We start from the raw sequence: 27,757 nt of genomic DNA, 5'->3' as shown, positions 1-27,757 counted from the left end.
GGAATTGCTGGGCAGATGAAGGAAAGAAAAGAAAGGATGCAATCCTTAGCATCTTGAAAGAAGGGTAATACTTTTATAATAATGTAATAAAATAACAGGCAGACAAGTACTTCTAAATTAATGGATTTCTAAACAGAGAGAAAACTAAATGTGAACAAGCAAATCTAATCTTTGTGTTGCCTCTGTGTCTGGATGTGAAGCCAAGTTTCAGACTGCTCTAAACTATTATTCGAGCCTAACAGGGGCTAGAATAAAAACTAGTGAAAACAATGAGGAGCCAAATATTTTCAAAACATACCAAAATGCTTTTTAAAAACTCTTAATAGTAGTCTAAAAACAATCCTAAAATCCAGCTGAAACAGCAATTTCGAACACTGAATCCCATATGCAATAGTACTGACACGAGAAACTATACCAGGCATGCTCAAACTTTGTCCCACCAGGTGTTTTGGACTTCAACTCCCACAATTCCTAGCAGCCTATTGGCTGCTAGGAATTGTGGGAGTTGAAGTCCAAAACACCTGGAGGGACAAAGTTTGCCTACACCTGGTGTAGACTGAATCAACATTAGTTCACATGCTCAAAAATTATGAAATGCGGAGCCACCCATTACCTGGACCACCAGCCGGGAGGTTTCACTGATGTGTGCTGAATGCCCTTCTTCCTCGTCTGTTAAAAGGGGAGGTAGAATGCTATTTCCTATCCACGCCCCTGTTTCCTCCAAAGCTGACAGGTAATCCTGACCATCCGAGGCAAACTGTTAAAGCAAAACAAGCAGAGGTATCACGATTATGCAAGTGATACCAAAAAACATTTCTACTCTACTGTTCACTCCTGAAATTAACATACCTTGTATTGAAGATGGATGCTCAACCTACAGTATAGACCAAAGGCTCTCAATGCAGTTGGCTTGCAGAAACCGGGAGACCTTGCATCACTTTCTCTAATATGAGAATCAAGGACATCCTGAAATTTCAAAATTATGTAAGAAAATTAGATAACATTACAAAGAAACAACATGACTCCTTACGAATTAGGAAAATATTATAAAAATATACACAACAAATGTTGGAAGTGTGAAATATAAGAAGGAACCTTTTACCATATGTGGTGGTTGTGTACTAAAGCAAAGAAATATTGGAAAAAGATACATGAAGAATCCCAAAAATTCCTGGAGATCAATTTTCAAATGAAAACCAAATACTTTCTATTAGGGATTATAGAACCAAATATAAAAGCTGGAACCAAATAAAGTACTTTTCAACTACTGTAGAGTCTCACTTATCCAACATAAACGGGCCAGCAGAACGTTGGATAAGCAAATATGTTGGATAATAAGGAGAGATTAAGGAAAAACCTATTAAACATCAAATTAGATTATGATTTTACAAATTAAGCACCAAAACATGTTAGACAACAAATTTGACAAAAAAGTAGTTCAATACGCAGTAATGCTGTGTAGTAATTACTGTATTTACTAATTTAGCACCAAAAATCACGATCTATTGAAAACATTGACTACCAAAAATGCGTTGGATAATCCAGAACATTGGATAAGTGAACGTTGGATAAGTGAGACTCTACTGTATCTAGTTACGACGGCAAGAATAGTATATGTTAAGAATTGGAGACAACAAGATGTACCTACAAAAGAACTAAATTCTTTAGTTCTTTAGGCTAAACAAAATTCTGGAAGTGTTAAGTATGGACAGATAGACCCAACTCCTAACAAGACATCAAGGAAGACCAAAGGTGATGATGGATTGGCAACTATTTAAAATCTATATGCAGAGGGAAAATAAGACTTTAGACATATAACTAATATAAAAATGACACGCTTACAGAGTAAGACATAAATAAAAGAAGACGAGGAGGAAATATTTTTTTTAAGTACATGAAGAATACAAACCCGGCAAAGAAGAAGATTGGAAGGACAGAATTCCTTCCCCCCCCCCCCCACTTTTTTTCACTCTTTTCCTTTCTCCATTTCTTTTACGTTATTTACATAAAATTTCAATAATATATATATATATATATATATATATATATATATATATATATATATTTAAAAGAAACAACGTGAATATGCAACACAGATGTTGGATAGGAGGTTGCTAACTTTTTTCCACTTCAGAAGACATGAAATCCCCATCCGTATATCAGATCTGAGGTATTAAATTTTGATATTCTGAAAGTTCTTCAAAGATTCAGTTCATACAATTGAGCACTGAATTTATTCGGTTAATTCAGTTCATACAGTTAAAAGCTATAGTGGAATCAAAATGGGAGCTGCATCAAATACGTTTAGAATGACTGAAATACTTAATGATTAGACTGCACTTTTTGATTGTTTACATTTTGTTTTATCTTGGAATGTATCAGAAACGCGATAATCTGAATACAGAATTCCAATGTGAGATTCTGGACTGGTACCATGCAAAATAACAAAAAGGATTATTATGGTAAATGCCTGATGGATTCCTTTTTAGCAAAGTTATCTGAATTGACAGAGTTCTATATTCCCATTTTTGAATGGAAATAATTTTTTGTATAATTTGATCCATAATATCAGTGTAAATGTAAGCATTTACTGAAAAAGGAAAGTCCTTGCTACATTAGAATGATCTGAATTAAGGAATTATTTGGCAATTGGGATTTTGGGGAAATCCCTTAAGACAATTAATTCAGAGTACTGTACAAGATCATGGGGCAATGAGGGCTTACTTTTGCAGCTTCAAGAACTTCCAAAAGTTGGTTCAGCTTCTCTTTGGGCAATGACAACAGACAATTCCAATTCATATAATGAGTGAGTAAATACTCTGTATAATCAAGTGCCAGTTCTGGTTTTGACTCATGTGTTTCTTGGATACGTACTCGCCGTTCAGATCCCTCGCCATTACTCTAAAAATTTGAGGGGAAAAAACTCATTTTTAAAAACAGTATAAGATGTCACTTAAAATATTAAGTAAAGCAAATCAATTTCAATTTTTTTTATAAGTCAACACACTTAAAGTCCTACCTCTCTCCTGCTTGGCTCAGCAACCATCCAATCACAGATTAATTCAATAACATGGCTCACTTTTCCCCAACGGCAGAGACAGTCAAGCAGAGGAGAGTATTTATTTTCAGTTGCACCATTTTCCAGATTCTTCAGTTTAGAGATCACGCCACAACTGAAAGCAACCCCCACAAAAACTTGATGTGTTAGCTTATTTAAACGTGCTTACATGCCAATTATTTATAGAACATTTCAATGCCTTGTTGATGGAAATATGTAATTTTTGTTAGAGTTAAACATATATACAATTAAGAATAAACAGTGTCTATTCACCATTTAATTATTATTTTTTCAACAAAAAAAGAAGAAATACCTGAATGTAGGAATATCTGCAGGCGTCATGAAAGATGCCATAATAATTATAGGCGATATACAACGTTCATCCTAGATTGAAACAAGAAGAAATGTAATACATAACCATTTTGCAAAAAGACTTCTAATACTAGGGGAAGGGAGGGATATATATAAAAGAATAACCATAAGACTAAGGTGAAGACTAAGTAACGGCTCCCTATCCCTGCCTTATAGGAATTTGGATGAATATACAACTTTTCATAAATATAATGATGGACAGAGGTAACTTCTTTATATTTCTCTCTTTATTCTGCTTCAATTTGACCCCAGACTTACTGCCCAGTAAAGGCTCATCCCAAGAATAAATTAAAATCTGTGCTTTCAACCAACCTTATCAATTTTAAAGGTATTTGGCAGGGGTTGTACCTTAAATATCTTTAAATAATCAGGGAGTACTGATGCAAATTTTTGAATAATATGGTTTTTTCCTTCTTCATTACGATCAAGCGCTTTACGAATACTTCTCCAGAGAATCACGACAACTTCGAGCAAGCCGGCCATAGAAGGCACATCATCGATTGATAGCACATTATCCGAAATCTGAAATGTAAATATTTGAACAACAGTATGTAATTATGCATGAATTACAATTTAAGCTTATAGCCTTAGAAAAATAAAATTACTCCAGATAAGAAAATTAATTTACAAATTCTCATATTTTTTTTAAAAGAGAGTATTAATAATCAGGGGAATACATGATTTTGTTAAATTAGTATTTCTTCTTATACTTTACTGTATCCTTCTGAACAAGATGAACTTGGATTTTAGAATCTTTTCATTTCCAGAGGCATTTCCAGTAGAAAAAGAAGAATATAGAAATAGGGATTATAGAGGATTGGGAAAAAAGGAACAAAGAGAATAAAAGCTCACTTTAGTGTGAGCTTTGCCCCAGAAATTCAAAGAAGAATTTAAAGAAAATACGCATGCATTTCCAATTAAACCATTAAATGCCATGTTAATCCCATTTTTCTATAGATTAGTAGAAGAAACATATAACAGTTACGGATAAGAGGTGACATGATAGTCGTGTTGAAAAAACGTCACATTGAAAATGGAGCAGGTTCATTTTCTGTTGCTCTAGAACACTCCTCCGGGTGTTTTGGACTTCAGCTCCCAGAAATCCCAGACAGCATACCAGCTGTTAGGAATTGTAAATTCTGAAGTCCAAAACATCTGGAGTACAGTTTGAGAAACTCTGCTCTAGAACACGTCTGTGAAACTGGGGGCCCATGGTCCAAATCCGGCCCTCCAGATAGATGCTGGACTACAACTCCTGTATTCCTCATCATTAGACATCATGACTGGAGATGATGGAAGACTGCAGTGTGTTCTGTTTAGTCAGGAGAGTGGGCTTTGAATTTGTGGCTATGACTTCAAAATATACTTTTACCTTACCCCGACTGGGAGCCACAAGTGCTGCTGGGTTGGAATTCCCATTATCCCCCATCTACATGGTGGATAATTAAAAACGATGAGAATTGTGGATCAATTACATTTGGGGACCCAACTGGGTGAAAGCTAAAGAGCACTGACCACTATATAATTATAGTTGGCTCTTTGTATTCTCTGTCCATGGATTCAAGGGCCTTTTGGAGGCAACTGTATGGCTGTTGTAGCCCTCGATGAAAATGAATTTGACACCCCTGCTTTAGAACAATTAAAACTGTATGGAAAGGGATTCCACCTGAATATTAGGAAAAACATCCTGACAATAATTGTTGTTCAATAGTGGAATAAGCTACCTTAAAGCAGTGGTTCTTAACCTAGTGTCCCCAGGTGTTTTTGGCCTGCAACTCCCAGAAATCCCAGCCAGTTTACTAGCCGTTAGGATTTCTGGGAGTTGAAGGCCAAAAACATCTGGGGACCCCAGGTTGAGAACTACTGCCTTAAAGTATAGTGGAGCCTCCTTCTTTGGATGGTTTTAAGTAGAGGCTGAATGGCTTCTGAGTGTTTATTCCTGCATGGCAGAATGGGGGGTGGCCGGAATGGTCCTTGGGGTCTCATCCAACCTTCTCTTCCACTGCTTCTATGGACTAACATTTTGGTTAAAAACACTGAGGAATTGTCAGAATTTAGGTCTGGATTTGTATTTTTAACATTGGAAGTTGCATTCTGCACATGCCTCAGGATTAGGTAAATTATATAATGTAAGCACAGGTAAGTGCAGTTCTCCAAATCTACTCCTCCAATAAGGGGTGAAGATAAACAGATACCTAGGGAATACAGTGTGCCTTATTGCAGTATCCCACATTATTTTTACAAATGATACCAGACAAGGATGATCTCTGGACTGGATCAAGCATTGAAATTTCATGTAGCCTTGTAACCCAATTATTAACTTCTACATTTTTCCTAGGCATTTCAACTCATCACTGACCCCATGATTAAACTGAAATTCAGGCAAATCCTTCAGACATCATAGCATGTTAAACTTCTATTCTCTGATGTTTAAAAGTGTTCAGAAACACTCTTGATGAAGACAATACATCACCTACTATCTTCTCAAAAAAAAAACATTGAAAAAGAAAGGTCAGGTGCAGACGCCATAGAATGAATTAGCATTTTCATATTAGAGGACTGCTGAATTCTTACACTCATGTTTTCTTTTTCGCTGTCTTCATCACCGCTGTCAGATGTCTTTAATCCCTGCTGGATACAGGCGTTCAAACACCTCTGAATGGTTAGCATCAATTTAGCTAGAATTAAAGAACAAAGTGTACAAATGCAAAAGGATTAATCGGAACAGGAACAGTGTAGGCAGTAAACAAGAGCGTAGTTTAAGCATTCACTGCTTTGTCTTTCATTAAAGAACAGATTTAAATTTAAATTTTGAGGGTTTTTTTTTACAAACAATCAAAAGTAAAACAGTAAAAAAACATGTTGCTCAGAGCTTAATATTCCATTCAGATTTTTTTCTCGTTCCTGTTTTCAATTGATTTATAAGGAAACTTGTACACGTTATTGTCTACTTATTCTAAAATAAAAGACACATGAATTATTTAGGTGTGGCTGAAGTTAACACCCTGGATCACTCAAAGACTGTGCACTGGGGGAATGTTTTAAGTACTACTGGCATTTAAAAATAAGCAAGCCAAATAGATACAAGCTTATACGCATGCATAATGCAAGTCAAGAATATAACCTCTCCAGCCGCACGCCAATGTTGTCTTTACTGGAATTTTAGAATCCCATAGAAGCAGTTACAGGAGCGCAGACATTTACAACAAAGCTCTATAATTCATTTTAAATAATTTATCATGACCCAGGCTAGCAACATGGACACTACTTTCTAGACCTTTACCTATGTTGGATGGGCTCGTGTTCTCGTATGCGTACAGATAAAACTTTCTGGCTGCGGCCGGATTCATCTGGATCAACGTAACACAGCGCTCGCACCAGACTTCTTCTGGCTGATCGGTGGGGAAAAAGGAGCTGAACAGGAGACTTACTAGGCGTCGCGACACGGGGCGTGAGTCCATCTCAAGGCGGACTAAGAGACTGTCTATCGAACAGATTTTCCAAAACTGATATATCAGGATGTCAGGGAAGAGAAAAACAAATTAACATAATTAGATATAATAGCTATACAGAGACTTATTTTCTTTCGAATGCATTCTCTGCAAATTCATGGTCTTTTTGCTGGCTAACAATATGCTTCTGGTATGAATTCAAGGTGTTTGCGATGCTATCTAAATTGACAGACGGCTTCAGATCTTGATATTTATAGCAAAACTTCTCCTTATATGTGCCTAAATCAGAACTGAGGTCTTTTGGGGAGGGGGCTCTGTGTCTCACCAATGAAGTTAATTGTGTGAATATGATGCAGAAAAGGGCCATCTCAGCTTTGAATTGCGGCGTGCCCTCCCATTGGAGGCCTGACTGGTGCCAACACTGACTTCATTTGCAAATCAAGCGAAAACTTGCTATTCATCAAGGCCCATGGGCCTCACTGATTCATCTTGACTACTGATGTTTCAAATTGGTCTTAATTCATTACTATTTTAAATATATTTTCGTTTACTTAAAATTATTTGTTTTAATTTGCATAATTTCACTTCTAAGCTGCTCTGAGATCTTCTTGATATTGGACAGCACAGAAATAATTTAATTACAAATAAATAAAACTTCTCGCTAACTGCTCTGGCTGGGATATCTTGCTTCCTAAAAATGTCTAGCATTGCTTCACCTTTTCAGCATTTCTCGTAGCAAACTGCCTTTTTCTAATTTGTCCTTACTCTTTCTGCATCAAGGCTAGTTAGTCTGCTCATGCCTCGCATCCTGTTTCTAGATTTTGGACCACTTTGGGACAGAATGTATTGCACCAATATCTAGTAGCGACCAGAACTACAAACAGAGAACAAAAGCACTGCTGCAAGTTTATAAAGTATTTCTGTTCTGTTTCCATCACATACAGATGTGTATGAAAATGCATTTTTGCAACAGATTGAATGATGAAAGCTGTATTTTTAATAGCTTCACACCCTTATTTTAGATAACACATTGTCACACTGTGAATGTACATACACGGCTGCCTGATGCCTGAAAATATACCATGTTTCTTTTTTTTCAGAACTAAGGGTAATAAAGGATGCATTCTCTGCCAGTCCTAAATGTATTTTATATTTTTAAAATCTTTATTGTTACTCATATACCAGAGTAAATAAATAAAAAAATTCCAGGACAAAACAGGTTACAAATAAAATTTTAATTATAGAAAAGGAAAACTGGTATCCCCTCTCTTCCCACCTTCTATTGGAGTTGTATGTGTTTGTATAAAAAACCCTAAATTACATAGCAGGTAATGGCCTAAATATGATTGTTAGTCTCATCTAGAGTAGACTGGTTGAATAAATAGGATGAAGATTTAGTGTCAAGTGTCAACAGCCTGACAATGACACCTAGCTCTATTTCTGCTTCCTACTTAAAATGAAGCCTTGTCATTAGTAATGAACTGGACGAAAGCAAACAAATTGAAACTTAATCCAAATATGACAGCAAGACAGTATTCCTGAACAAGCCAAAAAAACAAATCAAGTTATAAAGATTTAACCTGTGCTTGATGGAGTCATTGTTACATTCCCACTGAAGACAAAGGTTTGCAACTTGGGAGTATTCTTAAATATGTTTGCATAGTGATCAGAAATGTGTCAAAGATACCCATTCTAATCTGGCCACTGTGACATGCCTTAGTTACCCTCTTCAATGGATCATTGTATCATGCTTTAGACCAGTGGTTCCCAACCTTTGGGCTTCCAGAAATCCCAGCCATCTTACCAGCTGTTAGGAACTGTGGGAGCTGAAGTCCAAAACACCTGGAGGCCCAAAGGTTGGGAACTACTGCTTTAGACTAAGGGATTGAAGGCCATGGTTGCTTGTCAGCTAATTCTAGAGTCATTTTAATCCATTCCTAATTATCAATGTTCCCAACTCATGATAGTAGACAAATCAGATTGCCACCATTTTTTTTCAAATCTTAAGAGTTCCGGGATATTTACATGGAAAGGAATTGACAGTTTTGGTATGATTTCAAGCTATTTAGTATAAGTATTCATATAGATAGGCATGCATATACATATATACATATTTCCCTCAGACATAGCAAAGTCTCCATGATATTCCATAACATTATATATAAGGCATTTTAGTCCACTACATTGCATTAGAGGAATTTTGTACAAAGCCATATAGCCATCACATCATATACATCAGTACAATCACAAGCATATTAGCTCTTACTATGCAGCTCTTTAACAGGCTAGGCAATAAGTAATGCGTGTAGAAACATCAGCCATCTAAATCAGTTAACGTATAACATTATCCTGCATCATCATAACCAGGTTCTCTCCTTCATCGCCTGGTTTTCCAAGTTGTCTGCTAAGTCATTATACAGACAATTCCTAAAGGCTTTTACACACTGGCAATCCTTTATATTCTTAGTTATAGTTATATAATTATACTCTTAGTTATTTTGCACTCTACTCATTATCCATGCCAATCTCATCTGTTTGAGAAATGTTGCATAATTAAAAGGCTTCAGTGGGAGACAGGCACTCAAGAGTTAAACCTATTGGGCTTCTTAAGCAAACTCTTAATTTAGATTAATCCAATGTAAGCATTATCTTAGGGGATCTAAGAATCAGTATGTCAGGGTTAATCAGGAACTTTCCTTGGGAAGGATGTATTGTTGTCTTCTCTTTCCCATGGCCAAGGCATGCCTAAGCAGCCTGATTACATGGCTCTAAAGCAGTGGTTCCCAACCTTTGGGCCTCCAGATGTTTTGGATTTCAGCTACAATTCCTAACAGCTGGTAAAATGGCTGGGATTTCTGGGAGTTGAAGTCCAAAACACCTGGAGGCCCAAAGGTTGGGAACCACTGCCCTAACGTAACTCTTTCATTCTCTTCTGATGCCCATTCAGTAAATACATCTTATCTTTCCAATCTGAACTTCGGTTTTAGTGCACACACCACTTTTAGGATACTCCTGCTTAGTACACTAGCTGTTGTCTGGTGTCTTATCCAATGTACTTATCCACAGCGTGACTTGTGGTCATTCTCTGCTGTTTTTATTTACTTTCTTTAAATGGAAATTTGGCATTCTTCCCAGACTTGAAGTCTACACAGGCGTCCCTCTTTCTTTTATTACAAGACAGAAAATGGTCTGCCACTGCCATGAATCTTAGGCGCCATATTCTGCCATCTACAGGTTTCACCTGGTTATATGCCCTTATTTAATGACATATAAACATTTCAATAGTATCTGCACAACCAGAAGAGTCGCCAACCAAATTTCGTCTAGCCTGTTAACACCATCACCATATTTGTAAGTGTCTTAAACCATTTTTATTCCAATATTTTTAAGACACTTTGAATCCCAGTACTAGAGGGAAAGTGGATTTACATAAATAGGATTTACATAAATGTTGACTAAGCATTCAACAGTAGATTCAATGGGGCTTGTCGGGTAGGGACTAGGCGCTGGATTTAAGCCAGAGCATTCAAACAGAGCACATAGACATGAAGACATACTTATTTACCAACTCCTGTGATCTAATTTTCTGAACTGAGCATAAAATTATAATATCCATTTTCTGTGGAATATTGTTCTTCATGGTCCTATACCCTTGTAAACAATTCAGCGACATCCTAAAACCCCCTCCATCAAATCATACACCTTGCTGAATTCTCAAATATCATCCATTTATGGACAGTTTAATTTTGCAGCTACAAAATATCAAGGCATTTACAAATGACACAGAAGAAGCTCTCATTATTTTTTAAAAAATAATCAGGAGATAATTAAATATCACCGTTCAGTCTTTACTTGATTGCTGCACAATCAAGATAATTGCAAGAAAACCTGGAGGGAAAAAGATATTTAAACTTTCTAGGTACTGATTAATTTAAAATGCAACAATAGTAAATAGTTTGGCAGGAAGTGTTAATGGGCTACTTGCACCCCTTTCTGAGTGAGATTGTTGAAATATTGATGAATGTACATCGTCTGAAATAAATTGCCTAGTTCTTTGCGCCCTGTCTGCAGCCTAGCAAACCTAATTTATCCTACCTTAGCAGCCTTGACAGACTTAATTTTCAGCAACATATCAACAAAAGCCACTCTAACTTTCTCCGAATTGTCATGGAGATTGTATTTCAGAGCTGGCAGGAGCTGTTCCAATAAAGGGTGGCTTAGTACGTTGTCCAAAATTATAGGCAAGCACTGCAAGACAGAAAGGAAAACATCAATAAAAGGTTATCACAAGAAAACAGAGAATACAGAACTGAAACTATTCTAATTGCTAAACGCACGCAGCATGGAAAACTGGCCCAAGAGAATGACAAAGAGCAAAGCAACACGTTTTATTAAAATGTGATGTCTAAACGCAAAGTGCTATGCGTTGTGCTTATAAAATTTCTCTATTAATATTCCTTCTAGGAAGGTACGGCTGAACCGGAACAAAGACAGAGAATTATATTTACAGAGACACAAAGAAAAAGTTTGTACAGCTCGAAACAGCTACTTAAGTTTTCAGTCTCCAGGTACAAATATTATTAGCATATGTTTATGCTTCGAAAAAGTTTTATGACGCCTTCCTGCTTATTAAGATTGTATTCTCATTCCAATCAGATGTAATAATCACCACATAAGTTTACCATTAGTTTAAAGCATAGAGCCAAATTGCCTCTGCAACCCTTCCTCCTTTTAAATATTTGTCGTTAAAAAACTGGAAAAGTTAACTTGTTTTGGCTGCAAAAGCACCTGGTGTGTTATTCTAGTGGCTCAAGTGAGAGCAGAACTTAACTGTCTCCAATGGAGCACAAAAAAGTCATGCATTTACCTTACTTTTATGTTACTGCAAACCATGGTTCACCTTTACTTGCACTGAGAGTTATTTTACAGGAGACATAAGCTTGTAATTTCAAGAGAAACAATACTTCTTAAAAGAGAAAGAGATGTAGTTGAATTCTAAAACTTACTTTAAAGACAGAGCACCGAACATCTGCTGACGTTGCATCAAAAGCAAGTTTTTCAATTAGAGCTTTTAAAAGATCAGCCAGCACAGTTGCAGGAATCATTTCCCAATACTTGAATGCTATTTTACAAACGCCAAGTACCCCTGTTGAGCGAACCAGAGGCTGAGGATCCTCCAAGAGACTCTATGGATTTGAGGAAGGTGATAAAAATGCAATTAATGTTACGATTTGCCTTCTTCTATGCAAAGAGGCAACAGTAATTTGGCAGAAGGCCTTAAGAGATAGTGCTTAAAACATTTTCAGAAATGTCAACGTTTTCTGACTTCTTCCTTGCTTACATAAGAATTTACCTTGGCTTACATTTATTCTATTGCTATTACAGCACTTAAGATGTCTAAGATGTTCATTATTTAGGTTTTGAACCTAATGAAGTGACACTGTGTTATTGCAAGGATGGAAGGAAAGTCATCAACATTCACTATTCTGCCGTCAATGAATAACTGCATTTAGTGTCTCAGCCAATCCTATAAGGAATTTGGTTATCAGACCTGTCACTATAAATATGGCAAAGAATATTAAGGACATAAGGTTTTCACTTCATTAAATGCATGCAATGCTATCCTTCATTAACACCAAAGAGTCCAAAATAAAGCATTATTTCTTATCTGTGAGAAGAAGAAAAATCTAAACTTCTAACATTATTTCAATGCAAGTAAAAGAAAGTGTTCTCTTGCTTCTTCTAAGGTATTGTGAACCTGAAATAAATCTGGTATGGCAGAGGAAGTTTTTAAGACGTAATCCCAAAAGTACTTACAAAAAGTTCATCAAATTGCCTTTGGATTTCATTATCAGTATCTTCTCTGTTAAAACCAGGATCCAAAATAGGAAAAGCATCAATAAATAGCAGTGCCGCATTTGATCGAACTTCTGAATTCCTAGCCTGTTACACAGGAAGGAAAGGGCTCAGATAAGTCACCGAATTGTAATTGGGTTGCCTCAATGTTACAGAATGACATTTCAGGCCCAGTATCAGCTTTGCTGGGCTTTCTTTAACTGAAAGCTCCTTCCCTTTTCAAACGACATCCTTTCTAACTGGCTATCACAACAATTTTCCAACTAAAATATATAGCCTGAATTTGAATTTTATAAATAAATCAATAAAGGAAGGAAAACAGTTGGTAGCTGCTTGAGAATAAGTTACATGGGATTTTGTGATACAGTTGAGTCTCTCTTATCCAACTTTCGCTCATCCAATGTTCTGTATTATCCGACACAGTCTGCCTCCCACCCGGATCCACAACTGTTTCTCTAGGCAGCAATTCTATATTTATTTGTAGTCAATGTTTTTAATACATTGCGATCTTTTGGTGCTAAATTTGTAAATATGGTCATTACTACATAACGTTACTGTGTATTGAAATGCTTTTTCTGTCGATTTGTTATAAAACATGGTGTTTTGGTGCGTAATTTGTAAAATCATAACGTAATTTGATGTTTAATAGGCTTTTCCTTAATCACTCCTTATTATCCAACATTTTTGCTTATCCAACGTTCTGCCAGCCCATTTATGTTAGATAAGTGAGACTCTACTGTACTTACTTCTGAGTAAACCTAAATGTGGCCAAATGAAAATGAGAAATTTGCTTTGGTCATAGTTTGAACAGATAAAAACTACACACCTGAAGAAATATAACTTCTGTACCAAGGTACGTTCTACAAACTTCATAAAATAATGCCATGTTTAATTTCAGATAGCAAGTGTTATACTGTAATTTCTATTTTGTTTCAAAATCTATGTTGCTTCCATTAACTGTAAAGAAGAACCATAAAGGATACCGGATGCTTCCCTCCTTCCTCCAGTTTTGGGGTTAGCATTTTAGTGCTGATGTTGGTCAAATATCTTTGCACTGACATTTTAATTAGGATTGGCCATATAGATACAAGCGATTGAAACTTTTTTTTATTAAGCTGACATCCTTTTGGAAGGCTCGTAGTGATGTTGTAAGTCACATTCAGTGGTTTTACTGCAGTTCAGAACCAAGGCACATATACAGCTCTGAGTAATAGATTTTATGAATAAACATCAAAGCATTGCTTAAAATGGAGTGATTTCTAAAGTTAAGACTAGATGCCAAGCAGCCAAGGCAGCTTGGCTTCAGAAAAAGGCTCCAATCATAAATTTCACAGTGCAAAAAGAAAGGCAAAGGGACTGCATACACAATTGCTTTATAATCTTGTAACTTGGGAGACCATCATAAAGCTTATTATTATAAGTGCATTTTGGAACTATGTATCAAGCTGCTCAGTGACATGGCTCACAATGATCAAAGGAATGTGAGATTGACAGATTTATGCCAGGAATAAGAGTACAGTACAATTGCCAGTATACTGTAAATAAGGCTAAAGCCACCCACAGGTCACAAACAAAGGCATGGAAAAGTCAAAACCATAAACAAGTGTAGAGGCAATGGTCACCAGTGTCATATTTTGATCCTCCACTAAACCTTTCCTTAAGGTAAAGGTTTACCTCTGACATTAAATCTAGTTGTGTCCGAATCTGGGGGTTGGTGCACATCTCCATTTCTGAGCCGAAGAGCCGGCGTTGTCCATAGACGCCTCCAAAGTCATGTGGCCAGCGTGACTACATGGCGCGCAGCTACCTTCTCACCGGAGAGCTACCTATTGATCTTCTCACATTTTTGAACTGCTAGGTTGACAGAAGCTGGGGCTAAGAGCAGGAGCTCACCCCTCTCCCTGGATTCGAAGCACTGACCTTTTGGTCAGCAAGTTCAGCAGGCTCAGCGATTTAACCCGCTGCGCCACCGAGGATTCTTTCTTAGAGCCAGGAAAAATTCTAGGCCCTGGAGACTTCAAACCTTTGGAAATTTGGGGGTCATTGAAGAGGGATATTTTTGAAAAACTTGCAATTATTAGTATCATTCACATATAGAATATACTTTTTTTCCTTTATGTATTACTTGGTTTAATAATAATAATATCCGCCTCTCCTTGCGGATCAAGGTGGGATACAACAGGGTCAAAACATAAGTTGATCATGCTTGCGATTTATTCACACAATAATTACAAGTTGAATTTACTTTTTAAAAATGTTTATTTATGCTACGAATAGAATTGTAAGGAATCTTTTTGGTTTTGCCAATTTACTAAAAGCCAGAAAAAACAAAACAAAACAAATAACGAAAACGGGGAAGAATCAAAAACAGAGGGATACAAATTGAATATATAACCGGTCAAATGAATGACACTTTACACAGAAACATTCCTGCTTCAAGCTATGTATGTAGCAATATTAACAGAAACATTCACATTAGAGGGCATTGATGCTGTCCAAGAAAGATGGACAACTGTGACCCTTTACAGTTTTGGCATCACATCTCCTTCAATTCCACATCTCAGCCTTGGTCTCATGGAGGGCACTGGACCAAAACATTTGGAAGGCCAAAGCTGCATCTCCTTATGGTACATTATTTTGCAGGTCCCCAACTACTGCACCCAATCTCTATTTTCATGAATATCACCCTGCATACATCCGAGCATAATAGGAACCCACATGGAATTCAACTTTCAGAGGTTTCCTTAAAACAGTGCTGATTTTTTAAAAAACAATCAAGGTGCTTAAAGTATCTACAAAACATTACATTCTTAAGAATTACCTTTAGCGATCTCCAAAGAATAGGCTGGTAAAGTCGGTAAAGGACTTCTTCAACTCCTTGGCGGCATTTGTTTTGTTTGTGGAAATAGCTCAGGAACTGATAAAATAAAAAGGGAATAAATGACCATACAGTTGTAAAATCTTAAAGCTGGAAGGGGCCTCATGGATAATTTATTCCAAGCCCCTGCTCTTTGCAGGATCTCCAGTTACAGAATCCTCATCAGACAGGTTTATCAGCTACAGCATGCACGTCAGAGTAGACGCAAAGGATTTTGACTGAAAATTATCATGCAAATGATTCACAATGGCCTTTTGACTAGTTTGCATTCTCCTCTTATGGGACAAACCACAGGAGACCTCTGACTATGCAAGATAGTTCTGGTGGATAATGTTGGACAGATGCAATAGTGGAAGAGAAGTATAATTTCTTTGTAGTCACCACTGCCGAAGCACAGTCATTCCAACAGATCTAGACTAAATTCAACCAGAACTGCTCTTAATATTCTGTACTGCTCTCAATTCCACTCCTTTCATCTCCGCCAGTAGCCTAATAAACTAGGGAGCTTCAGGAACAATAGCATCTACCTTCTGATCATTTCAGCATTTCTTTGCTTGTAAATAGAAGGTGCACCCTAGAAGGCTTCAGCAACATTTAAACGCATGGGAGATGTCTCAATAGGCAAGTCAGCACAGGAAAGGATCCCAGAATGAAAGAATTCTGTTTTAAAAGACAATAAGCAACACATACCTCTCGCACTTTGGGATGCAATGGAGAATTCCTGGGAAGATGAATTCCATGATGCATGAAATCCTGAATGCAGCTGTGTTCAATCACCTGCAATGAGAATAAATTGTTTCAAAGCCCAGTTCAACATGTCAATGATGGATTTCATACAGTTTATAATTTGAAGCTGAAGCCCTCTCAAGTATAAGCCTGATCCACAACTGAGCTATTCAGTTGGGTGCCCTACTGTTCCCAAAATGGCATACAATTAAATGAAAAGAAAACATTATTTTCCACTGCATCATATGAGGCTCTGTATCTCATCCTGCAACTTTCTTCAGGGGTCTTCTGCCAAGATGCTAAAATGCTGTGTTTTAGGGAGATGCTGTGACCATAAGTAGTGATAAAATACAAACTGATTGGTTTAGTTTTTAGTGGTGCCAAACCTTTGGTCCTCTAAGTGTTTGGGACTCCAACTCCCAGAAGCCCTAACCATCTTGTGCAATGGTCAGGAATTCTGGGAGCCAAAGTCCAAAATACCTGGAGGGCCACAAGTTGGGCACCTCTGGTTTAAACCAAAAGTGGTCAACTTGTGGGCTCTCAAATGAACTTCAATGGGCTGTTAGGAATTGTGGAAGTTGAAGTCCAAAACACCTGGATGGCCCAAGACTGCCCATGCCTGCTGTATACCCTCACCTTCTGGCTATACTATATATAGCCAGCAACTTAGTTGCTGGTAGACACTGTGAGTTCTGTTAAATAGACAGGATATTTAAAAATCTGAAATATATATTAAAAACATATAGCAAGGCATATTAAAAATATAAACAAGCAAACTGTTGAACAGGAACCTATTATCTCTGAACCAATTCAACGGACTCCAATTTCCCTGAGATTCAATCTATTGCGAAATGGGATTACACAACTGCTTCTTCCCATTAATAGACTAATAAAATAATGAGTGCCTCTTATCCTAAAAACTGTTTCACCACAAAGCCAGGCTATTGGGTCATGAATATACACACTTTTATATGTCATTATCAACATTGATAAGATTGATATTTCTGTACAAGTTTCTAAAGAAAGACTTCCGCTTCACTGAAAACATCTCCAAGTAGCTTAATAGTGCCATAGCCCCTGTAGGCAAATTTATTTCAAGATCAAAAATACAAATACATTGAAGAGTAAAAACATATTAGCTGTTTGGGGTTTTTTTAAACAGACTAAAAACCATATATTGAAATGAAAAAATTATCAACTTTAAACTATATACCTCCAATATCTCCCCTGAAGCTTTCTTCCATGCTCGGAAATAAATTTCAGCAATATGCGTCACCAAGGACCTATGCCCATACATTAAGAGACAATTAGGGTTGGGAAACAGAAGTCATAAAATGAGTACGGAAACATTTATTTATTTATTTATAACAGGCATCCATGCATGTTGCATTCTTCCACAAATCAAACATTCAATTTTAGCAGCTGAACAGAACATGAGATCCATCTTAGTATTTCTCTTCAGAGGTTCGAAACCTGGATAAATCACTTCATTGTTGTTTAATTACCTTCTGCAATGCTAAGCATTTTTTCTTGCATAGGTAAATACTAGTACAGGGTTACGGGTATTATTAAATGCTGATGGATCAAGGGGCAATTTCTTTAAGTGGGGTCTTGTAATACAATTGTTGGAACCACAACTTCACGTAAAGCAGTGGTTCTCAACCTGTGGGTTCTCATTTGTTTTGGCTTTCAACTCCCAGAAATCTCAACAGCTGGTAAACTGGCTGGGATTTCTGGGAGTTGTAGACCAAAACAAGTTGAGAACCCCTGACATAAAGAGAAATGTCACCATTTCCATCACTCATTTAGTCCCAACCTAATCATTTTAGCAAGTCCAAATGGGTAAGGTGAGGGGGATACTTGCTTGTAACAAAGTGGAGGTAAACATTCCCCATAGTGGAGACAGTTCTTCCATTTCATTTGCATTAATCACTTGTTGATCTCATCAAAGTTTGATCTATTTTTATAAGTATGTGTTTTTAACTGTATTGTGCCCTGCTTCGAAGAGAGGTGTGTAAGAAAAAAATTATACTACTACTACTATTGCTTATTATTGTTTCAGTATTCCCACCGCAAGAGAGAAAAGGTATGATCATAAGGATAAAACAAAAAATGTAACTTATAAAAAACATCCCCATCAGCAATTGATATACATGGCTTGTATTCAGATCAGGGCTTCGAGCTGATCCTAGTTTTCACTCTCCTGGCAAGGCAGAATCTGATTTTAATTTTTTTTCCAGAATCCTGTCTTATCATCTTATGCGAAAGCATTTAGGTGGCAATTGCCTTAAGTGAAACATACCTAGGAGAACACTGCAATTGGTTTTTCACAGTCCCGTGTATCAGTTTAATGAAGTTTACATTCCACGTAAAAACAAAGCTCAGGAATCTTCTTCCCTGTAAATGAAGAATCATATAACTACAGGCAAGTAACAAGCAAGATAGGTTCTGTAGGTTTGTTCTTCAGTTGAATTTATATGTAAGAAGGAACAGGAACATTTTAAAATGTTACTCCAGCCAAAATACGAGTATTTTCTAGCTTTGGAGAGCATAGGGAAGGGTTAACATCCCTGTGGTGTTTCGTTTGCTGTCTGTACCCGTTCAGAATATTTCACCTCACTTTCTGTCCCTGTAATAATTGGATTTTGAAAAATGTGACTTGTTGTGAAAATAAGGATTGGAGAGAAAGCTTCACTGGAGACCCCTTCTCCCCATGATGACTCTTCCAGGAGTGAATTTCCCATCTGCGGGGTAGATTTCTCTTACTTCATGTTGTCTCACCTTCATTCTTAACTATGAGTCATTTGTAAGTTGGATGTTTGTAACTCAGGAACTGCCTGTGCTGATATTCCACAAATAGTCACACTCCCTTTTTAAAAAGCCGCAGTAGAATATTGCAATCACCATATGGCTTGTACTGATATAGAGTTAGGGCTGAATTCCAGCTTCCTTGGAAATAAGCCCACAGCATGTCTTCAGCATGTGATGATAAAATAACTGTTACAGCAAAACTATGTATAATTTTAGGGGGGGGAAATGCAAACAAAGAATAAATCAATTTAATTATGTTGTAGCTGAATGCCACAATTTTTCAAACATTAGTCAAATATAACTACTTCCTTCAAAAAAACTGAACTGATGGGCTGGTGAGTCTCACGTTCCTGACAATGTCAATAACATGTGAGAAATCTCAGATCAGCTCTGTGTTCCCACTTTTTCGACTTTTACCCACTCCCCCACCCCATTTTAGGGATTTATCCACTTAGAATTCATCATTTTAAAAGCTGTAAAAGTTTTCTTACCTCTTCTTTTTTAATATGCAAAACACTCATAAAGCATCGAAGCAACAAATCCTTCACTTCGTTACTCTCCTCTGAATCGTAATCGAAACACAGTAAAGCCCGATGAAAGTGCCATAGACGGATTACATCTGCCCCCTAAGAGAGGTGCACAAATACATTTTAGTGAGGATTATGAGGGACACAAATCCATCCAATCAACAGAGAAATATAACATATCTCCCTGTGTCAGGAGCAATCGGAGTTGCTTCTGGAGTGAGAGAATTGGCCATCTGCAAGAACGTAGCCCAAGGGACACCCAGATGTGTTGATGTTTTACCATCCTTGTGGGAAGCTTCTCTCATGTCCCCGCATGGAGCTGGAGCTGATAGAGGGAGCTCATCCACGCTCTCCCCGGGTGGGATTTGAACCTGGCAGCCTTCAGGTCAGCAACCCAACCTTCAAGTCATGAGGCTTTTATCCCCTAGGCCACCGGAGGCTCCATCTCCCTCTATGAACCTCTATGATTAAGATCGTCTGGGGAGGCCCTGCTCTCGGTCCCACCACCTTCACAGGCGCAATTGGTGGGGACGAGAGACAGGAACTTCTCAGTGGTGGCTCCTCGACTATGGAACTCCCTTTCTCAGTGAGATCAGATCTGCCTCCTTTCCTTCAGGAAAAAACTCAAGACATGGCTTTGGGACCAAGCTTTTGACAAGTAATTGGAGTAGTGCGATACCTAACTATGAAACAATGTGACTGACAAATTGAATGTCCATGGATTATATTTTGGATGGCGTCACTTTAACTGATGTTTTAATTGATGTTTTTAATAATTCATGTTTTAATTATTGGTTTTAATTGTAATTGTTTATTTGATATGTGTGTGTGTATGGCATCAAATTTCTGCCTGTTGTAAGGCCACCTTGAGTCCCCTCTGGGGTTGAGAAAGGTGGAATATAAGTATGGTAAATAAATAATAAATACAAACAAATATTGTGGTCATAAAGATATCCACAAACTCTTACAGACCATAACACATGTGTCAAACGTAAGGCCTGTGGGCCAAATCCAGTCCGCCAGGTCATTTTATGTGGCCCTCCAAATGCTGGACTCTTATTCCTCATCATTAGACATCATGACTAGAGCTGATGGGAGTTGTGATACAGTAATATCTGGAAGGCAGGACCTTGTTCTGTTTAATCAGGATAGTGGAGTTTGAATGTAGATACAAGGCTAGAGAATCTGATGTTTGACTTCAAAACGTCCTTTAACCTTTCCCCAACCTCAGAGCCACAAGTGATGTTGGGTTGCAATTCCCATTATCCCCAGTGCACATGGCAAATAATGAAAAGTGATGGAAGTTGTCGTTCAATAGCATCTGGGAAACCCAACTGGCTAAACACTAAAGAGCACTGACCACTATGTAAAATAAATTACCAGTATACTTGGACCTCTATATCCACAGATTCTCCATCCATAGATTCAACAGTCCTTTGAAGGCAACACTAAGGCTGATGTGGCCCTTGATGAAAATGAGTTTGACACCCCTTGACTATAACATAAACTTGTTTAATGCTTAGTTCTGCTATGCTTTGAAATAAATAGATGAAGAATCTCAAAATGAGAATGCAAACATCGGTGCCATGCTCTACGCATACAGTAGTAAGCTTAATTTTCTACTCTTTATCTATCCCTGCCTTTATTCAGCTTTAATAATTCTCAGGAAAGCATTTTCTCTCAGGAAAAGAGCAGGAAAGACCCCCTTTAACCCTTATGGTTTACAACGCAATTGTGGCTGCCATAAATCAAATGAACGTCTAAAAATATAAAGCATACCGCAACTGTTTTCTTCTCAAGGCTGTTTTTCAGGAACAGGATGAAAGTGGTTTTCCCAAATTGTTCCTTCCCGTTCAGCCCCTTTGTCCACCACTGTTCACACAGGCCTTGGAGGGCTCTCAACAAGGATGTTTCAGTGTCGGGTAAAGTATAAATAATGCCTACCAGGAAAAGGAACAAACAAGTGTACTGCAAGCATTACGTTTTGGAATCAAAAAGAGAATGCTAACAATCCGAATGGAAGTTGAATGCCATCCTGATCCCAGCGATGCAAAATACAAGTGACAACACAACAGGCCTCACAACCTCTGAGGATGCCTGCCATAGATGTGGGCGAAACGTCAACAGAAAATGCTTCTGGAACATGGCCATACAGCCCGTACCATTATGGTGCATCTTTTAAAATATATATACTTTATCCTGTATATAGTATGAGCCCTTTCCCTGCAGGGATACATTCTTGAAGTTTACAATGGAAACAATAAGCTGTGGATAATAGTGAAATCCTATTGAAATCAACTACTTCTACTGGAAGTTACCATAGGTTCATGCTGAAGGATATCTCCTTGAAGAGATATCTTTTCTAGGTCCTTCAGCATAAATCTATTGTAACATCCAGTGGAATCTTTCCACAGAATTCCTTGGAGGAACTAGATAATTTATAGAGAGAATATATTTTGTTGGATGTGGGTAAGTGAAACCACAGGTCTACAGATACAGGGAATCTGCTTTTTTGTAGGTTCTTGTAACAAGAAACTAAAACTAAAAAAAAAAACCTTAAATGCGAATGGATAGATTGTATCTCCAAAGTTTGTAGCTTATTATCATGTACATACAAATGCTTTGAGGTATGTTTGATTATACCCACGTATAATCACAAAGCACAAATCAATCTCGAATCAATGTACTAACCAGAATATGTTGGTTTCTTTTTGTATTGTTACCTAAAAAAATAATGAAAGGATGAAAGTGGAGTTACTTTAATGTAAAGTAACTCCACTTTCATCCTTTCATTATTTTTTTAGGTAACAATACAAAAAGAAACCAACATATTCTGGTTAGTACATTGATTCGAGATTGATTTGTGCTTTGTGATTATACGTGGGTATAATCAAACATACCTCAAAGCATTTGTATGTACATGATAATAAGCTACAAACTTTGGAGATACAATCTATCCATTCGCATTTAAGGTTTTTTTTTTAGTTTCTTGTTACAAGAACCTACAAAAAAGCAGATTCCCTGTATCTGTAGACCTGTGGTTTCACTTACCCACATCCAACAAAATATATTCTCTCTATAAATTATCTAGTTCCTCCAAGGAATTCTGTGGAAAGATTCCACTGGATGTTACAATAGATTTATGCTGAAGGACCTAGAAAAGATATCTCTTCAAGGAGATATCCTTCAGCATGAACCTATGGTAACTTCCAGTAGAAGTAGTTGATTTCAATAGGATTTCACTATTATCCACAGCTTATTGTTTCCATTGTAAACTTCAAGAATGTATCCCTGCAGGGAAAGGGCTCATACTATATACAGGATAAAGTATATATATTTTAAAAGATGCACCATAATGGTACGGGCTGTATGGCCATGTTCCAGAAGCATTTTCTGTTGACGTTTCGCCCACATCTATGGCAGGCATCCTCAGAGGTTGTGAGGCCTGTTGGAAACTAGGCAAGTGAAGTTTATATATCTGTGGAATGTCCATGGTGGGAGAAAGAATTCTTGTCTGAAGATGCCTGCCATAGATGTGGGCGAAACGTCAGGAGAGAATGCTTCTGGAACATGGCCATACAGCCCGGAAAACTCACAGCAACCTAGTGATTCTGGCCATGAAAGCCTTCGACAATACATCCTGAGCAAGGATGGATTAAAGCTTTAATAATTATTCCCACCCCACTAACATTTCAGGCAAAAGCAACAAGGAAAAAGCATATAAACAACAGACCAAAAGTGTTGTATAAGTTATCACAGAAAATACATACCGTTTAATATCAAAGCACATTCTAAAAGGGATGTGTAGTTTATATTTTCATCTACTATAGGTATGGAAGTGGTGACTACAGTTGTCACACCTTGAATCACAGCTATGGAGTGTTCCTAAAAGTAATGAGGCAACATAGTTAAAAAAGGAAAGAGATCAGTAATGGGAACATCAGAAGCAGCCCATGTTCAAAATAGATGCTGCAAGGATTTTGAAAGCATTCAGGGATCTTCCCAAATTCCGTCCCCTGTATGTCGTGGAGACAAAGGTTGTACCTACACTGAAGAATGAATGTAGTTTGACTCCACTTTAACTGCCCAAGCTCAATGCTATGGAATTAATAAAGTGAAGTGAAGTGAATTGTGGGAGCTACAGCTTTACAAGGCAGGAATCTTTGTCAGAAACCCTGCCATTGGGGAATACCTTGCCTAGATGGAAGCTAAAATAATCAGTCTGAAAAGTAAGTTTGGAAACTGAAGGGAGGTAGGAGATGATGTGAAAGGAAAACCCAACATTCCCATTCCTGCAATTTTCATCTTCACAGGTAAAGGTAAAGGTTTTCCCCGACATTAAGTCTAGTTGTGTCCGACTCTAGGGGTTGGTGCTCATCTCCATTTCTAAGCCAAAGAGCCGGCATTGTCCGTAGACACCTCTAAGATCATGTGGCTGGCATGACTGCATGGAGCGCCATTATCATCTCCATACGAGTGGCCAAAAACTTGGAAACCTCTAATATTCGATGCTATATAGTGCTAGATGCTCTCAAGCAATTCTATGCTGCCTTTGCAGAAAGGGAGAGCTCTTTTAACTACAGACAAGCCTTCCTTTCATTCGTATTCACAAGACACTTGGGAACATTAAATGCAAATTGTTATTAACATGTTTTTCTCATGGCCACTGCTGCAAATTGAAAGGGAACAGGGAACATTTGGATAAGAAGCTGAAATTCGAACTTGCCCTGAACGATTCCCAGAATGGCCAGTGCACTAAAAGCATGTAATGTCTGTCTGTCTGTCTGTCTGTCTGTCTGTCTGTCTGTCTGTCTGTCTATCTATCTATCTATCTATCTATCTATCTATCTATCTATCTATCTATCTATGTTCCTCAAGCCAAGCATGGTAGTGAGATAACTTAACTCTGAATATGAGCAAAAGTATGTACAGTCTCCGGTCTAGAGGCATATCATAGGAACATATGTGCCATTGAGTACTGCAATGGAAGGAAAGGTAAGTGCCAATTCCACTGGATGCTAAAACCATATACCACTCAGGCATGACCTCTGTTTTCAGCTATGTGGAATAGATACTATTACTTACCTTTTTAGAAGCTGTTTGAGTTTCCATGTCATCCTCATCATCTTCAGTACTTTTCTGCCATGCTTCTACCGGATCTTCTACCAGAACTTGGGCTAACATTTGCTTTAACTTCTCCCATAATGCTTCTTTCTGTTTCCTTGACATTTCTTGAAGCCGCTCGTTCAGGTCAAACGGATCAGTGGCATCCTTCTGCAAAATGATATTTTAAAAATGTAATGGAATAATATACCAAAACGTTTTCAAACTTCATGCCACACTACGGTAAGACGACTTCTTCCTTTAACATGCCACCAGTTTCAAACAAAGAAAACCGAAAAAACAGGATGGAGAAAGTATGATCAAAAGGCTTCAGGTGATAATTTGGGTACCTCCAGTGCTCCTCAAAATATGGGAAATACAAACCAAATATCTCCATTATGTATCTCAACTGATGGAGTTTTTTGGTGGTGGTAGTAGTAGGCAAGAAGGGCACAAAGATGCCCAACAATATTCTATAATCCCTGCCCTGTTCTCTTAGAATGAATCAGTGGAACCTGCTTATTGAATGAAGCTGCAACTTGTACAGCAGCCCAAGGCTACCTAAATCTCTTCCTACGTGAACCAGACAGATTTATTTACTTACATGAAGCTGGATGAAATGCAAGAAGTCATCAGTGGCACCATTAAGTACAGCTTGTAGAAAAGCCTCGCGTTTTGCCATGTTGTATTATTTTATAATTCACAAGAGTCTGCAGAGGGAAACATTGTAAGAGGAAAATCAATTCAATAACATAATTGCCGTTCGGACAGCTTAACTTTACGGTAGACCTGACTGCCAGAATAATAATTCCAAAAAGAGTATATATGGACATGCATTTCAATACCATTGAAATTTTACCTTAGTAAATCACTAGCTGCTCAAAACAGATTCATAACAGATCATGGTACTTGTGGTGTATGAATCCAGATCATCTTCCAGCCACAACAAGTGCATACAGACATGCTACAATTAACAAAACCTGTGACAGGGAAGTTCCTTTTTACACTGCCTCTGCCCATTTCCCCCTTGTGTTCTGTCTAGCTGGATTTTTTCAGTAGCATCAGCACTGAATCATGATAAAAGAAGTCTAGGGAAACACAGAGTTGAAGCAATGTGGATTACTGTAAACAATGCCATAAGTCTTCATTTCTGCAGACAACATCCATTACTCTTTCTGTGTAGTTTTTGCCTCTGTTCTCAAATATTTTGTTGAAGAAATTATGCCCAGGAACACATTGATGTAGTTAATTGCTCAGTTATAACCATAAACATAGAACAGTGTATATGCAACTAAATTTTGAATCAGATTTTTGCATTCCCAAAATTTATTAGAGCAGAGGTCACTACTGGGTGATGTTTCAAGCTTATCCAGTATGTTTCATGGCTCAAATGGGTATAATCTGGGAGAGCAACGGCTATTGTTTGCAATTCAAAAAATCATTTGAGGTGAAGACAACGCAAAAGGAGTCAGCAAGCTAGTGAGATACCAAGTGTCACAAGGAAAGATCATTGTACTATTGAGACTGAAGTTTCCAACAATATATAATCATAGCGTTGGAAGAGACCTCACAGGCTATCCAAGAAGCAAGAAAATTGCATTCAAAGCACCCCAACAGACAGCCATGCAGCCTCTGCTTAAAAGCCTCCAAAGATGGAACCTCCACTACACTCCAGAGCAGAGAGTTCCACTGCTGAACAGCTCTCACAGTTAGAAAGTTCTTCCTAATGTTCAGGTGGAATTTCCCTTCCTGTAGTTTGAATATACATTTCTTTGTTTATTTTTATTTTATTTAAGGTATTTGTCTATTATTTTTTCAACCTACTAAGGCCGTTGAGGTGAAGTACAATGGATAACAACACTTTACGACATCCCTATAACCATCCGTGTCCCATACAATTCAAAATAAATAAGTAAATTAATGGAATAAGTTCAAAAAGTTATTCTTCCGAGTCCCGTTTTCTCCAGACATCGTCAAAATGCCTCAAGACCTATTTCCAATCATGTTTTGAAGCCTTAAAAGGAAACACAAAGCAAATAATAATTATTATAAGTGTTTATTTGTTACCCAGCTCTCTTCATGGCTCAAAGCAGGGTAAAACATATCCGTTTCCCAAACATGCCAGCAATGGACAACCCTGCTCTAAGAAATTGTATCCTCATTGGCTAGGCTCGATTTCCTAAAGGGCCTAAACACTATTTTATAGATCAGTGTGGGAAAAGTGTGGTCCCATTCAATGTTTTTGTGACATCCATCAACCCCTAGAATACCTGGAACCAATCTTTTCCTGGTGAAAAAAGAATGAACTCTAAATGCAACAACCTTCTCTTTAAATCAGTGATTCTCAACCTTTTTTTGACCAAAGACCACTCTGATCAGTGACCACTCTTCAACATTAGTACCAAAAGGGTTACAAATCAGTTTTTGGTCAACTTTAGATTCGGTTTGGTTATTTGGGGTGTTAATTCAGAATATTGCATTGGATATACCACATCAGCTCTAGTTTCTGATATATCTAGTAGTCGCCATCTGCTCACCCACATATTTAATAATCTTGAGCTTTCCCCGCACATCTTGCAGACTTTATTTTAGGTCACGCGGCCCACCCATGGACTGCAGCCCACAGGTTGGGAACCACTGCTTTAAATAGATTGCAAACATCCCTCTCCAAAATCATTTAATATTAAAACAAATCCAATTAATGAACACTAGTTGTTTGCTTCCAGCCACTTTGTGAACTTCATTTTATTTTCCAGTAGTCTACAAGATCTAAAAGTGACTCCCCTATCTACCATAGACACCCACACTTCTCAAACCAACATTGTAGAAAATGGGAGGTGCCCTAAGAATAATGCTTAGCATCCTCGCTTCTCTTATGCTGATGTCTTTCTTCTTTTTGGCCAACAGCATCTACTTTCAGGAATCCTTCCATAGAATTGGTTCACATACTCCCGGCCTTTCAAAATACAACCCT

At 37.7% G+C, this 27,757-nt stretch overlaps 1 protein-coding gene across 1 annotated transcript in view; it reads right to left on the bottom strand.

Annotated features, from left to right (window-relative positions):
* Window positions 1-27,757, bottom strand: part of ncapg2 (non-SMC condensin II complex subunit G2) — a 39,528-nt gene that overhangs the window by 8,525 nt on the left and 3,246 nt on the right. The window contains exons 2-21 of the mRNA XM_062957980.1: window positions 25,388-25,493; window positions 24,766-24,954; window positions 23,451-23,565; window positions 21,460-21,620; window positions 19,645-19,779; window positions 18,645-18,739; window positions 17,556-17,625; window positions 16,307-16,393; window positions 15,560-15,655; window positions 12,700-12,825; window positions 11,889-12,068; window positions 10,978-11,130; window positions 6,714-6,936; window positions 6,005-6,108; window positions 3,779-3,952; window positions 3,372-3,442; window positions 3,020-3,173; window positions 2,725-2,901; window positions 850-966; window positions 614-757 (exon numbers count right to left, since the gene is read on the bottom strand). Of these exons, the coding sequence (XP_062814050.1) occupies window positions 614-757; window positions 850-966; window positions 2,725-2,901; window positions 3,020-3,173; window positions 3,372-3,442; window positions 3,779-3,952; window positions 6,005-6,108; window positions 6,714-6,936; window positions 10,978-11,130; window positions 11,889-12,068; window positions 12,700-12,825; window positions 15,560-15,655; window positions 16,307-16,393; window positions 17,556-17,625; window positions 18,645-18,739; window positions 19,645-19,779; window positions 21,460-21,620; window positions 23,451-23,565; window positions 24,766-24,954; window positions 25,388-25,465 (2,649 nt within the window). The 5' untranslated portion in view covers window positions 25,466-25,493. The remainder of the gene's footprint in view (window positions 1-613; window positions 758-849; window positions 967-2,724; window positions 2,902-3,019; window positions 3,174-3,371; window positions 3,443-3,778; window positions 3,953-6,004; window positions 6,109-6,713; window positions 6,937-10,977; window positions 11,131-11,888; window positions 12,069-12,699; window positions 12,826-15,559; window positions 15,656-16,306; window positions 16,394-17,555; window positions 17,626-18,644; window positions 18,740-19,644; window positions 19,780-21,459; window positions 21,621-23,450; window positions 23,566-24,765; window positions 24,955-25,387; window positions 25,494-27,757) is intronic.

Source organism: Anolis carolinensis, chromosome 6 (assembly GCF_035594765.1).
Source record: "Anolis carolinensis isolate JA03-04 chromosome 6, rAnoCar3.1.pri, whole genome shotgun sequence".
Classification (NCBI taxonomy): Eukaryota; Metazoa; Chordata; class Lepidosauria; order Squamata; family Dactyloidae; genus Anolis; species Anolis carolinensis.
This window is presented reverse-complemented; position numbering and strand designations above follow the sequence as displayed.